Here is a 14,888-nt window from a genome sequence, read left to right as displayed (position 1 = left end):
TTATTATAGGTGCATAATAGTTGTATGTATTTATAGGGTACATGTGATGTTTTGATACAGGCATATGATGTGAATTAATCAAATCAGGGTAATCAGGGTATCCATCCCCTCAAGCACTGATCATTTCTTTGTGTTGGGAACATTCCAATTCCACTCTTTTAGTTAAAGTACACCCTCACTTATTGTCGATTATAGTCACTTTGTTGTTCTATCAAACATTGTTCATTCTATCTAACTATATTTTTGCACTCATTAACTATCCCTACTTCCTAATCTGATATTTCTGTTTGGACATGGTGCTGTACCAGCCAGGTTTTAAGTGATTTCCTTCAGGACACAGCATACTTTCAGATGGCATCAAACCAGCAACACATTTTCAGATTGACCTTGTTTTTAAGGTTCCTTTTCTTTCCTGTCCCCTAACATCATGAGGTACCTGGTATTTATACCTAGTCTAATGAGAAGGTACCCCATCAATTTCAGGCCAGATCTGCAGACAAACGGAAGGAAAAGCTGACTGATAGGGACAGGATGTCCTTCCAAGTCATACTCACTTTTCCTCAGGCTCAGCAAGTTGTATCCACTGAGGTGGCCCGCCTCTGTCCAGGCAGCCCAGAGGATGGGAGGAGCATAACCCTACTGAGGGGGGCTTCAGTGTGAGGTGGGGTGAGGCAGGGTACCACCAAAGGAAAGGAAGCACACCTGCTGCCACAAGCCACCCTTCCAGCTACACAAGCTACATGGCTTCAAGTGGTCCTCACTAGAACACCTTTTAGATCTTTACGATATAAAAAAGGAAGAACCACAATGACAAACAGCGTCCATTCCAGGCCTTGTTCCTACATGGTGGCTTTTTAAAATGGGCTTAAGAAGCAAGCACTGGATCAAGCCCTGGGCTCCCCTGCTGACATACCTTTGAGAGGATGAATCGGTCATTGTCCGGGTTCTCTGGGTCTGATTGTTTATATCTCATCGTGTGGAAAAACAGCACAGACATGATCTCGGCAGCACTGCTGTATGACATGGGGTGGCTGAAAGGCAAGCATGACACAGGTCATTTCTCACAGGCAAGTGATTTCCTAGGGACTCTGCCTCAGCACATGGTCTCCTCAGACCAGAAGTAGCAGTCATTTCTCCCAGCCCAGGAAGAAAGGGTAAGGGGTGCAGGGCCACAGCTTTCCGAGCTCATGGCTTTGAAGGACACTTTAAAGCACAGTAACCTCATGACCTCTCTCCCTGCACATAGCAAGATGCTCTGAGACCAGCCCCCTTCTATCAATGGAACATCCTGCACTTGGGGCAAGTTCACTGTGACTCCAACCTGAGTATTCTTCCACTTGTTTGAATTCATTTACAGTACTTCACCTGCTGAGAAAACTTAAGAAGCATTGCTAATGAGAAACACCATGAAGTCCCATCCTACTACCTAAAATGCATTTCTTTTAAGAAGTGAATGGTAAAAGACTAAGAAATTTCTCATAGTCAATTAACTCGGGCCCTTTCTGAATGCCACCAAAATAACTACTGTTCTTAAAAATCAGCCTGCATGTGAGTCCAGCCAATGCCTAATTAATTAAAAAGGGGGAGGGGACAGGACAAAATCAAATCCCTGGAGTCCTGCCCCAACTGTTAGAAAAATAAGATTTTAGGCCTAGTTCATTCACGTTAATAATCTCATTTCAAATTTCACAATAAAGAAAACAGAGACTTAAACCTTTTACCTTGCAAGTGTCCCTCACATGGATGATTTATATTTAAAAGCCATAGAGATCCCTTGAGAAAATGCAACCCTCTGTTACTAATTTTTAGGGTGAAAGGAGCAAAATAAACAGGTAACAATATTTCAAAAATATATGAGTCTTAACCACGTTCACTGTCCTTTTACTATCATAGCCCAGGCTCCAGGGCAAGATTCAAAGAGAGATATACTAAATATTTCCCCTGACCACAATGGGATGAAGTTAGAAATCAGTAACAGAAGGAAAACTGGAAAATTCATACATTTGTGAAAATTAAGCAACACACAACCAATGGGTCAAAAAAAATCACAAGGAAAATTAGAAAACACTTAGAGACAAATGAAAACAAAAGCACAAGATACCCAAACTTCTGGGATGTAGCAAAAGTAGTGCCTAGAGGGATTTTTTTTTTTGAGACAGTCTTGCTCTGTCACCTGGGCTAGAGTGCAGTGGCATCATCATAGCTCATTGAGCCTCAAACTCCTGGGCTCAAGCGATCTTCTTGCCTCAGCCTCCTGAGTAGCTGGGACTACAGGTGTGCACCACCACGCCCCAGTAATTTTTCTATTTTTTGTAGAGATGGGGTCTCACTATGTTGCCCTGGCTGGTCTCTAACTGCTAGGTTCAAGTGATCCTCCCACGTGAACCTCTCAAATAGCTGGGACTATAGGCACATGCCATTACTCCCAGCCAAAGAGGGAAATTTATAACTGTAAACACATTTTTAAAAAACACCTCAAATCAATAACCTAACTTTACAACTTAAGCAACTAGGAAAAGAAAAAACAAAACCTAAAGGTAGCAGAAGAAAGGAAAAAATAAAGATTATAACAGAAATAAATGAGAGAGACTAGGAAAACAATAGAGAAAAAAAAATCAATGAAATCAAAGTTGGTTTTTTGAAAAAAGATTTTAAAAACTAGCTAGATTAACTAAGTAAAAAACAGAGAAGACAACTGAAATCAGAAGTGAAAGTGGGAACATTACTACCGCTTCTACATAAATAAAAAAGATAAGAGTGTATTATGGTAACTGTATGCCAACAAAAGGGTTCACCTCAAAGAAATAGATAAATTCCTGGAACACAAAACCCTATATGACTTAATCACAACAATAAAATGTAAATTGATTTACAACTATTAACGGCAAGGAGATTGAAGTGAAGTGGTAATCAAAAAACTCCAGACATGGCCGGATGCAGTGGCTCACGCCTGTAATCCTAGCACTCTGGAAGGCCCAGGCGGGTGGATCGCTCGAGATTAGGAGTTCGAGACCAGCCTGAGCAAGAGCGAGACCCCCGTCTCCACTAAAAATAGAAAAAATTAGCTGGGCGTGGTGGTGGCACCTGTAGTCCCAGCTACTCGGGAGGCTGAGGCAGAAGGATCGCTTGAGCCCAGGAGTTTGAGGTTGCTGTGAGCTAGGCTGACGCCACGGCACTCTAGCCCAGGTGACAGAGTAAGAGTGTCTCAAAAAACAAAAACAAAAAAACACAAACAAACAAAAAACCACTTCCTACAAAGAAAAGCTCTCCACCCGATGGCCTCAGTGGTGAATTCTACCCAACATTTAAAAAAGAATTCACAATCCTCTTCAAACGCTTACAAAATATTGAGGGATCACTTCAAAACTCATTCTATGAAACCAACATTACCTCGACACCAAAGCCAGACACTCTACAAAAAATTACAGACCAATAACCCATATGAATATTGATGCGAAAATCCTCCACAAGATACTAGCAAATCCAACAACTCGTTTTTGCTCCGAGTCTTACCCGCCGACCACTTTCTTTTAATTTCTTTTACCCTGAAGTCCTGGATTAGGGTCACTCATTCATCCCCTGGCACCCAGTGCAACTGCTTGCACAGGAAGCCTCGCTCCCCGCTAAGATGCAAACCACAGCTAGCCCGATCTGATCCCAGGGACATCGCCAAGCCGTCCGACTCAGATCTGGATTCTTCTCTGCTAATGGGTAAGGCTGTGGGGACCTCCAGAGCCTCGGCTGCGGGGGGAGCAAGGGGCGGGCACCCAAGCACAGGCTGGCCATTTAGGCTGGCGGGGATAGTGCCTCCAGAGCGTCGAAGGGTGGTGGCTGGACCCCGAAGGCCAGAGATAAGTCCTCTACGACCAAATCCACCGAGCTCCCTTTATTCTATGGCCTCGCTGCCCCACACGACACGAGCTTAGACGAAGGGAACTTACCCAGAGCTTGAGGCGCACGTGGCCCTGATGGCATGGATGCGCAGGCGGTTGGCCAAGTCTCGAAGCACCTGCACCGTCCTTTCGTCGGGCCTGGCCTCGTCCGCCATCGCAGTGCTCCCTTCGGCGTCGGCCATGGCCGTGATCGCGTCGGCGTCCACAGAACAAATGTGGCTGGGCGCGCTGCGCAGCTGTCACGTGACCTCCGCTCCAATCCCTCTGCGCCGATCCCTCCGCGCCGATCCCTCCGCGCCGATCCCTCCGCTGCCCACTTCAATGCACTTAAATAGTTGTCACTTGCACGTGCAACATTATTAAGAATAATTCCATTTCTTTTTGTCTTTTCTCAGGCTGTCAGTTGCTAAGGGGTTTCCCTCTGCCAGAGAGCACAGGGTCTCCTTTGGGATGGTAAAAAAGTTCTGGAACTAGGTGGTCACGGTGGTTGTACAATGTGGTGAATGTACTTATGGGACGAAGTACACACTTGAAAGTAGTTACAACAGTGAAGTTACCATTGCGCTCATTTTATCGCGATATATAAAGGTGGAATTTCAAAGTGGGCCGATGGCCACCCCCTCCCCCATAGCAGCCCAGGCTCTAGGTGGGCTTCTTAGCAGATGCCAGCCCAGCATGTTCTAGAAACGTCCTTTCTAGAACATTCTATTTTTTTGACAGAGTCTCACTGTTACTCCTGGGCTCAAGTGATCCTCCTGCCTGAGCCTCTCCAGTAGTTGGGGTTACAGGCAGGCACCGCCAGGACCGGCTAATTTCTTTCTATTTTTCGTAGAGATGGGTCTCGCTCTTGTTCAGGCTGGTCTGGAACTCCTGAGCTCAAGCGGTCCTCCCGCCTCCTCCTCCCAGTGTGCTAGGATTATAGGCGTGAGCCACTGCGCCCAGCCTCTTTTCTAGAACATTCTGTACAGCAAGCTCCAAGCTCCGTGTGCCTGTTGAGGTGGCGTTAGCCTAATGCCAGCCTGTAATGTGACTTGGTAGCCTGACTGGAGTGAGCTCCTGGAACTGACTTTGCCTTAAGAGACACCATCTCCACAACAATATACCCAAGTTCAACCACTGGGGAGCCCAAGTGCTGCATCTTAGTTCGAAAATGCCAAATTCCTGCATGAGATTCCCAGAGTGTGACTTGAATGCCATTAGGTTCCCATGTTCTTGCTGGGTTAAAGGGTATGTGCATTTAAAATTTTAATAGATATTGCCTAATTGCTCATCAAAAACCCTGAACCTGTATATACTCCTACTTGCAGAGTATACGAGTGATCATTTCCCTGCATCCTCATCAACACCGGATTTTGTTAGACTTTCTCATTTTTGGCATTCTGATGGATGAAAAAATAGCAATTATCGCTTTCACTTAGCATTCCCTGATCACCTTGCAGTTGGGCAGGTTTTTTTGTATTTCAACCTGTCTGAACTATCCATTACTATCCTTTTATGTCTTTATATCGGATTATTTGTTTGTAGTTTACAAATTTGTAGGAGTCCTTTATATATTATGTTGATTATCCACTTATGTATTGGAGATAGTCCAAGTCTTTTTTCTCATTCTGTTGCATTTTTCAATGGTAAAGGAGATACTTTATTTTTAAGAAAAAAACAAACCCTAATGTTGCTTCTTTTTAACTTTGGGTTTTCTTCTCCGTGCAGAAGGTTTTGAAATATTTTATGTAATAAAATATGTAAATCTTTTCTTTATGGCATTTTGGTTTGAGTCTTGCTTAGAAAGCTCTTCTTCACCCAGAGATTATAAAAACATTTCTTATTACGTCCTAGTAATAATTTTATAGTTTTGCTTTTTATATTTCTTTGTTCTGTCTGCACTTTATTATTGTATAAAATATAAAGTAGCACTCTAACTTAATATTTTTTGAAGTAGTCCATTTTCCCAATACCATGTTTAGTATTCTTTTTCAAAATTTTCGTAGCTATTATTTTGCATTTTCTCTTCTAAATAAACTTTGGAATCAGCTAATTTAAGATTCATGAGGCATTCATTTCCCCTGGGTTTTTAATTGGGATTTCATGGAAGGTTACTATGTAGAGGGATAATGTCTTTCAATACTGAGTCTTCTCAAGAATATAGCATATAGCCATTAAAATCACATCTTATTGGCATCCTATTTTATATTTTCTGTTTATCCTGAGGTCCTATTTCTCTTTGCTCTTCCTTCTCTTCCTTTTGTTGGATTAATCAAGTTCCATTCCCCCCACCTTGGTTATTTGGATGCTATGTACATATCTGGATTCTATACTTCTACTGTTGCTTTTAATTTTTTCACCAATATATTTTTCTCTCAATTTTGAATTTTGTATCTATTAATATAAAATTGTATCTATTAATATAAAATTGCCCCCAGAATAAGTCATTAGCAAACTTTTATTTTCCCTGTTTACAACTTGCTTTTTAAACAGTTACTTAGATCTTACATTTATCAATGGTATACATGAATATAGTTTAAAGCAGGAGTCAGCAAACTGTTCTGTAAAGGGCCAGATAGTAAATAATTTAGGCCACATGGTCTCTGTTGCAACTACTCAACTCAGCCATTGTTGTAACATGAAAGCAGCCATAGGCAATACCTAAATGAATGAGTGTGGATGTGTTCCAATAAAACTTCGTTTATAGACATTAAAGTTTGGATCTTACATAGTTTTCACATGTCATGAAATATTCTATTTTTGATTTTTTCCAACAATTTAAAAATGTAAAAACTATTCTTAGCTCATAGGCCATACAAAACAGGCAGAGGGCCTTTGGGGAATACTTTGCTGACCACTGGTTCAAAGAGTTAAGTGGTTCTATAAGGGTTATTACAAAAAAAGTAGCAATCCTTGGCCCTTAACCACCCAATTATCCACTTCCCAGAATAAACCACTTTCAATGCTTTTAGCTGTTTCTTTTGGTATTTACCTCCAATTCTCTAAATAATTTGCTTATAGTGCTATTTCTTTGTTTTTTAAATACATATTAGCAATTACGAATTGATTTCTCACTATAAAAGATGTTGATGGCTGGATACCGTGGCTCACTCCTGTAATCCCAGCACTTTGGGAGGCTGAGGTGGGAGGATCACTTGAGGCCAGGAGTTTGAGACCAGCCCGGGCAACATAGCGAAACCCTCTCTATACAAAAATTTTAAAAATTAACCAGGTGTGGTGATAGGTGCCTGTAGTCCTAGCTACCTGGGAGGCCGAGACAGGAGGCTGGCTTAAGCCCAGGAGTTCGGGGTTACAGTGAGCTGTGATGACCCCATTGCACTCTAGCCTGGGCAACAGAGTGAGACCTTGTCTCTATTAAAAAAAAAAAAAGATGATGATATAGCTCTTTCACCTGCCCCCACGAACACACGCTTCCTGTTCCCCATCCTTCCGGTCCTGTGTACAATGATTTTGGTTACATAGTTCTGTGGTGTTTACATTATTAAATCCATGAAAACATTAGGCACAACTGAGTAATGACTATGATGGCTCTTCCTTTCTCGCCCAACTTTTTGTTTTCCCTGGAGTCACCCCCTTTTTGCTTGTTCTCTATTACTGATGACTAGTTCGAGACTTCCCCCAATTGTCTAAATCTCCTATGCATATGTTCAAAGATGTCTGGCATTCTAGTAGTTTTCATTCCCTGGAGCTGTCTTGGAGCCTTTTGACTTGTTCTCCAGGACTGCTGCCAAGCCATTAGCCTGGGCTCTCCTATCGTCCTGGAGATTGCCTCTCTTTTGGCTTGGGTCCCCTGTTTCCTAGATCCCATCTCCATCTCTTCCTTAGAATACTGCCTGATTTGGTGGCACACTTTCTCAAGTAGCTTCCAGAGGAAGAATGTAGAGGAAGTAAACTATTTGAGTTCTTTCATGTCTGAAAATGTTTCCAGTCTAACTTCATAAGTTGACAGTTTGGGTGAAGAATTCTAGGTTGGAAAATCATTTTTTTCCTCAGAATTTTGAAGGCATTAGTTTATCGTCTTCTAGTTCCGCCATGCTGTTGCTTGAAAGTCTGAAGGTACTCTGACTTCTGATTCTTTGTGACTTTTTTTTCCCCCTCTCTGACAGTTACTCTCTCAGTGTATTGAAGATATTATTCAACTGTCTTCTGGATTTCATTGGTGCTATTGAGAAGTCAGCTTGAAGTCTAAAAATAATGGTTTTAAAGGTAATCAGCTTATCTCTGGCTGCTTTTAAGATCTCATGTCTAGGTATGGACCTATTTATGTCTTTCCTGCTTGGGATTTATTGGACTTTTTTAATTTGTGGATTTGTGTCTTTCATCAGTTTTGGAAAGTTCTTAGGGAGTATCTTTTAAAATATTGCTGCTATTTCATTCTATCTTCTCTTTCTGGCATGACAATTAGATTTTTGTTAGACCTTCTCACATTATCTTCCATGTCTTCTATTTTTCAAATTTTCTATTTCTTTGAGCCTCTGTGCTGCATTCTGGATACTTTCTTTAGCTCTGTTGTACAATTTACTAATAGTCATATCTAATCTGCTACTAAATACATCTATTGAACATTTAAAAATTTTTTAAACCATGAAATCTGACATAAGTACATAAAGGTACAGAAAACATCAACATATATTTTAAGAAATAATGATAACATGAACACACATTTAACTAGTACTCAAGGCAAGCACCCAGCCTCCAGGTGTCCTCTCCAGTCACGGTTCCCTTCTCCCAGCTCAGTGGAAACCATCATCCTGAAGTTTATGCTACTAACATCCATGCTTTTCTGTATAGCTTTACTGCTTGTGTAGGCATCTCTACATAAAATCATTTTGTTTTGCCTGCTTTTGGAATTTATATAAATGGAATCATACACAATATGGATTTTCTGTTTGGCTTCTTCAACATTATGCTTGTGAAATTGATTCATGCTTTTCAAGGATGTAGTTCATTTTCATTGCTGTACAGTTGTATATTGTTGCATATATTACAGTTTCCTTACACATTCTACTGTTGATAGGCAGGTGGGTTGTTTCTAGTAGTTGGTTTTTGGGAACATTAGTGTACCTGTCTCCTGGGGATATTGCTTACGAATGCAATGCTGGATCATTCAGTATGCATGTCTTCAACTTTATGATACTACCACATGCTTTTCCAAAGTAGTTATACCAATTTACTCTCCCACCAGTAGTGATTGAGAATTCCTGTTGCTCCACATCCTTGTCAACACTTATTATTGTTTGCCTAAATTTGGCCAATCTGCTGGGTGTGTAGTGGTATCATATTGTGTTTTTTTAATCAAGGTATAATTTACTTACAGTACATAAAATACCCAGAACCAAACTGTCTATTACAACATAATCACTTCTGACTTGCCACTGGGAGAGCATTTTCAGATCGCAAACTGTTGCGAAGGTGTTTATAGTTTCAAAGTAGAAACAAGGCTGGGCACAGTGGCTCATGCCTGTGATCCCAGCACTTTGGGAGACTGAGACGGGAGAATCACTTGAGGCCAGGAGTTCAAGACCAGCTTGGGCAACAAAGCAAGACCCCATCTCCACAAAAAATTTTTAAAAAATTAGTGGGGCATTGTGGTCGACACCTGTAGTCCCAGCTACTCAGGAGGCTAAGGCAAGAGGATTGCTTGAGCCCAGGAGTTTGAGGTTGCAGTGAGCTATGATCATACCACTGCACTCCAGCCTGGATGACAGAGTGAGCCCCAGTCTCAAAAAAAAAGGAAAGAAACAGAACAGAGGTTTCACCTGAACTGGCCCCACCTTCCTCTTCTAGATCCTTGTCCCCTACTCTGCCCTGGTCCATTGGGCTCCAGCTATGTTGCTGTTGCCATGTTTGTTTTAGAGGTGAGAAAACTGGGCCTCTGAGTGGTTTATTAACTCGCTCAGGGTCTCAGGGTGGTATATCCCGGATTTGAACTGGGCTCTATCTCAAAGGCAATATTATTCCTCGCCATGTGAGAGACTCATTATTTTGTGTTACAATAGACTTTTCCACCCTGGGCTGTCAGCGCTATGAGAGCAAGGAATGTATCTGGCTTCTATGCCACATAGTAGGCCCTCAAGAAATATGTGTTGAGTAAATGATCAGATGAACGAATGAACCTGTTAGGATGCAAATTTCTCTGGAAGTCACAGTATGACAAGCCATATGGGTTAATGGGAATGAGTTTATTCCATACTTTACAAGAACAGTTCTTTATAAATGAGAATCACAGTTGGTAATTCTTGAAAGGGAAAATAGAGGGAGAGGTCCAAGAACAGGCAGGGCAGTTGTGGAGGGGAGATTCTAGCCATCTGAGGGTTGTAGGTAGTAAGGTACACCCATAGAGCAAGGAGTCAGATGCTGAAAAGGAGGGGAGAAGAGCCCAGAGGATGAACTTGACCTCCCAGTATGCATTGGCCCCATCTCAAATGCACGAATGTTGTCTCATAAATATTCATGCATGTGTGTGTGTGTGTGTGTGTGTGTGTGTGTGTGTGTTTTGAGACAGAGTCTCACTCTGTTGCCTGGGCTACAGTGCCGTGGCGTCAGCCTCGCTCACAGCGACCTCAAACTCCTGGGCTCAGGCAATCCTTCTGCCTCAACCTCCCGAGGAGCTGGGACTACAGACATGCACCACCATGCCCGGCTAATTTTTTCTATATATTTTTAGTTGTCCAGCTAATTTCTTTCTATTTTTAGTAGAGATGGGGTCTAGCTCTTGCTCAGGCTGGTCTCGAACTCCTGAGCTCAAACGATCCACCTGCCTAGGCCTCCCAGAGTGCTAGGATTATAGGCGTGAGCCATCGTGCCCGGCCCATATGTGTGTTTTTATGGAGTGAAGTCATGATGTGTCCAATTCTGCTACTATTTGCAGGTCACAGAGTACCTATTTTATGATTTCTTGTTTCCATATGCAGGCAGAATACACCAAACACGCAAGTGCAACCCTCCCCTCCAATGTGCCTTCATGCAGGTCCCTGTCCAGTGAAGATGGCCCCAGTGGCCACTGCAGCCTCTCGGACAGGGAGCTTGCCCGGAACTTACAGGATGGCGTCAAGCACCGCATCCTCTACCTGTCAGAGCAGCTGAGAGTGGAGAAGGCCGTCCGGGATGAAAACACCGTGGGCTACCTCAAGCTGGTGTCCAAAGCAGACCGGCACCAGGCCCTGCACATCCAGCAGGCCTTTGAGAAGGTAAACCAGCGTGCCTCTGCTACCATCGCCCAGATTGAGCGAAGGCTACGCCAGTGTCACCAGCAGCTCCAGGAGCTGGAGGAAGGATGCAGGCCCAAAGGCTTAGTGCTGACAGCAGAAAGTAACCTGGACAACCGTGAGCAGCCCAGTGAGAAGGCCTCATTTTCCGAGTCCCCCAAGCCGGGTAGGGAAGACTGCCTGCCCACCAACCTGCCCGATGTCATCGGACAATTCACCCTAGAGAGTCACTTCCTGGGCTTGCAACAGGGGAAGTTGTCAGAGACAAAATGTGTGGCTCAGCAACGAAACCTGCTGTTGCAGAAGGTGAAGGAAGAGGTGGAAGAAGTCAAGAAGTTCCACATCAGCCTCAAGGTGTCCTATCAGAGCCTAAAGGACAAATATCTGACAGACCTGCAGGTGTCGCTGGAGTCCCTTCAGGAGGAGAAATGCAGGTGAGGCGGAGCCCTTTCTCCTGCCTTGGCTCTGGGGATGGAAGCAGGCGAGGAACAGCCCCCAGGACCCATCTGTGGGAGGGTGAAAGGGAGCTGAGGCTTGGGCTTAGAGAGTCAGGGTGAGGGGTAGTGGGAAGAGAAGGGCCAGTGGGTCCTGCAGTGGAGCGGGCTGGTCCTCTTCCTGTGGTTCCACGCCTGCCTTGTCCCTTGCTGGCAAATGAGGCTTCAGCTCTGTGGCTCCTGCCGGGTGGTTGTGGTGGCGGCTGCACAGAGTCACCAGCCCTGGCTCTACGGTGGCAGGAGATAGTGCAGTGGTGGCGAGCGTCCCCCAGATACCTCTGGTCCTGTTCAGCTGGGAAGGTTTGACTCAGGACTCGAGTCACCCTACCAGCCTGGATCTCTTCACTTGTGCTTATAGCTGAGCTGGGGTACAAGGTCAAGTATCAGATATTTGTTCTGAAGATGACTGCCTTCTGGTGAATGCTTTGTCCCCACAGTGCAGTGGCTCGATTTTATTTTCCTCTAAGACAAGACTAGGGCCCACCAATAAGAAAAAAAAAAAGGCAAACCCCATCTCTCAAAGGGTCCTCTCCATTCCTGATGGGACCCTTCTCTGAGTTCCCACTGCCCTTCAGGGGCGCCACATTCTCTCCTCCTCACCGCAGTCTATGGCTAATGAATGCTACTCCTTCCAGCTGCCTGGAAAAGGAGTGGGGAATTCCCTTAGGTGAGCCAAGATTCTCAGCGTTTTCATGAAAATAAGAACTCTGCAGTCCTTTTAGTGCCTACATGTATGTGGGAGAAGAGGTGAGCAGGAATCACCCTCTTCAGTTTCCCAGGGAAAGCTTCCCAGCGTTTGCATGGCCTAAGAATTCATAAAGCGTAGCTGAAGAACATTACTTACACTAGCAAGTGAGATAACCAGTCAAAATTACAGGTTTCTTTTTCTTTTTCTTTTTCTTTTTTTTTTTTTTGAGATAGAGTCTTTCTCTGTTGCCCAGGCTGGAGTGCCGTGGCATCAGCCTAGCTCACTGCAGCCTCAAACTCCCGGGCTCAAGCGATCCTCCTGCCTCAGCCTCCTGAGTAGCTGGGGCTACAGGCTTGTGCCACCACGCCCAGCTAATTTTTCTGTTTTTAGTAGAGACAGGGTCTCACTCTTGCTCAGACTGCTCTCTAGCTCTTGAGCTCAAGCAATCCTCCCACCTCGGCCTCCCAGAGTGCTAGGATTCCAGGTATGAGTCACCTCACCTGGCCAAGAATTACAGATTTCTTTTGGAGGTTTTTTTTTATAGGACATGGCAACCAAATCTAAAATCTTAGGAACATTAAAGACCTCTTTGTTGAAATGACATTTACAAAGTTAGATTTGTATTAAGCAAGAGTAGAGTTTGGTGGCAGTTACACATATCCCTGTATATTTCCATACTGCACAGGCCCATGGGACTGCTGTGCTCAGATGAACTGTTAACTCTTATCAAATCAGAATCTTTCAGCTGGCCTCTTGATGCAGGGGGTGCATCCCCTGCATCCCCCCTGTGAGGGAGCAGGACAACACCTCTCTCTCGTTCTCTCTCTCCCTCTCTCTCTCTTTCTCTTTCTCTCAGACTCTTGGTGTGAATTCTACGAACTTGCACTTCTGACCCAGTACCCCCCACCAACGACTGCGACGTGAGTGTGAAGTAAATTTTATTGTGTTCAGCCACTGAGATTGCTGGTTGTTTGCTACAGCAGTTAGCCTACCCTGACCAATACATATCCCAAGCGAAAAAGCAGGTCTACAGGGCTCAAATTTCCTAGGAGGAATGGACAGAGGCCTGAAGATGATTTTCACTGTTAGCATGTGCTCACAGCTGAGCCAGGGCAGAAGGTCAAGTAGCATTGTCCTCCTGTAGTCTTCAGATGCCCACTTTATAGATGAGGAAATAGAGTCTCTGAGAGGCATGTGCAGGCCACCCAACTGGTAAGTGCAGACCTGAGAGCATTTCCTAATACCCTGGCCATGTGGCTTCCCTGAGAGGTGCAGGGGACACAGGAATTTATTGCATTTTTAAAACACGTTCTTCCTGAAAATCTTTTTCAAAACCTTTATGTGAGCTAGACACAGACATAGAAAAGCACATGTGACAGATGTATTCAGCTCAATGAAGTGTTACTCAGTGACCACACCTGTGTGGCCACCACTCAGGCCCCCGTGATTGTCGAGTCTCCTCTGGCACATCACAAACTGAGATTTCAAACTGAAAGTCATGTAACATTTATCACAGTTAAATCTGTTTGCTTTCAAGAGGGCTGTTGTAGGTTTATTGTTATGGTTTCTTTTTAATTTGGTCCTGAGTTGTCTCTGTCAAGAGTGGCCACAAGCCAAGATAACCACTCCCCAGAAGCACCCTGACCAGTGGGAAAGTTAGATTTGGGTGTGTGTCAGGTGAGATGCAATGAGGAGGTGAAAAGAAAATGCATGAAACTGAAGAAATTTATTATTCACAGATCCCAGAGACATTCAGCTTTCCTGCAGGGCTTGTGGATCAGCTGGTTTAAAGAAAACATATAGGAAGGGGCACTTGTGTGGGACATTAGGTTTTATTATGGTCAGCAGCTGTGGAGTGTGTTGGATTTTTGGGTCAGTGAGACAAGGAACAAGTGGGTTATATTGTAAACAACCAGATGGGGTGGGGGAGTTTTATCTAGGCCAAAGGTGACAGGGTACGTCTGGGTTTCAGACGACTTATGGCAGCCTAAAAATGGATGCTGAGGCTGTAACTATATTAAAAAAATTTATGACAAGGACTTTCTTTTCTCAAATTGAGATAGAATTCACATAATGTTAAATTAACCATTTTAAAGTGTACAATTCAGTGGCATTACATATATCCACAATGTTGTACAACCATCACCTCTTTCTGGTTGCAGAACATTTTTGTTACCCCAAAAGGAGACCCCAAGACTCATGTGCAGTCAGTCCCCATTGCCTCTTATCCTCAGCTCTAGGCATTCAGTAACCTCTTTTCTATCTCTGTGAATTTTCCTGTTCTGGGCTTTTCATGTAAATGGGATCATATAATATGTGGCCTTTTGTGTCTAACTTCTTTCACTGAACATGATGTTTTCAAGGCTCATCCACGTTGCAGCATGGATTAGTACTTCGCTCTTTTTATGGCTGAATAATATTCCCGTGCACGGATAGACCATATTTTGTTTATCTGTCCATCAGTAGATGGATATTTGGGTTGTTTTCATCTTTTAGCTGTTGTGAAAAGCTTGGCTATGGGCACTCGTGTACATGCATTTGTGTGAACACTAGTTTTCAATTCTTTTTTTTTTTTTGAGACGGAGTCTCACTCAGTTGCCCGGGC

The 14,888-nt window shown here is 43.7% G+C and overlaps 2 protein-coding genes across 3 annotated transcripts in view; one reads left to right on the top strand and one right to left on the bottom strand.

Annotated features, from left to right (window-relative positions):
* Nucleotides 1–4,075, bottom strand: part of TKTL1 (transketolase-like 1) — a 40,119-nt gene extending 36,044 nt beyond the window's left edge. Inside the window, exons 1-2 of one of the 2 annotated variants that reach the window (XM_012662047.1) lie at nucleotides 3,942–4,075; nucleotides 914–1,031 (exon numbers count right to left, since the gene is read on the bottom strand). In XM_012662047.1, the coding sequence (XP_012517501.1) occupies nucleotides 914–1,031; nucleotides 3,942–4,075 (252 nt within the window). The remainder of the gene's footprint in view (nucleotides 1–913; nucleotides 1,032–3,941) is intronic. The other variant, XM_012662048.1, reaches the window with a different exon arrangement.
* Nucleotides 4,076–8,087: 4,012 nt separating this feature from the next.
* The window catches only part of TEX28 (testis expressed 28), a 21,119-nt gene continuing 14,318 nt past the window's right edge, over nucleotides 8,088–14,888 (top strand). The window contains exons 1-2 of the mRNA XM_012662044.1: nucleotides 8,088–8,099; nucleotides 10,808–11,535. Coding sequence (XP_012517498.1) covers nucleotides 8,088–8,099; nucleotides 10,808–11,535 — 740 coding nt within the window. The remainder of the gene's footprint in view (nucleotides 8,100–10,807; nucleotides 11,536–14,888) is intronic.

Source organism: Propithecus coquereli, unplaced genomic scaffold, assembly GCF_000956105.1.
Source record: "Propithecus coquereli isolate 6110/MARCELLA unplaced genomic scaffold, Pcoq_1.0 Scaffold748, whole genome shotgun sequence".
Classification (NCBI taxonomy): domain Eukaryota; kingdom Metazoa; phylum Chordata; class Mammalia; order Primates; family Indriidae; genus Propithecus; species Propithecus coquereli.
Note: the sequence above shows the minus strand (reverse complement) of the source record. Positions and strands in the feature narration are given on the sequence as shown.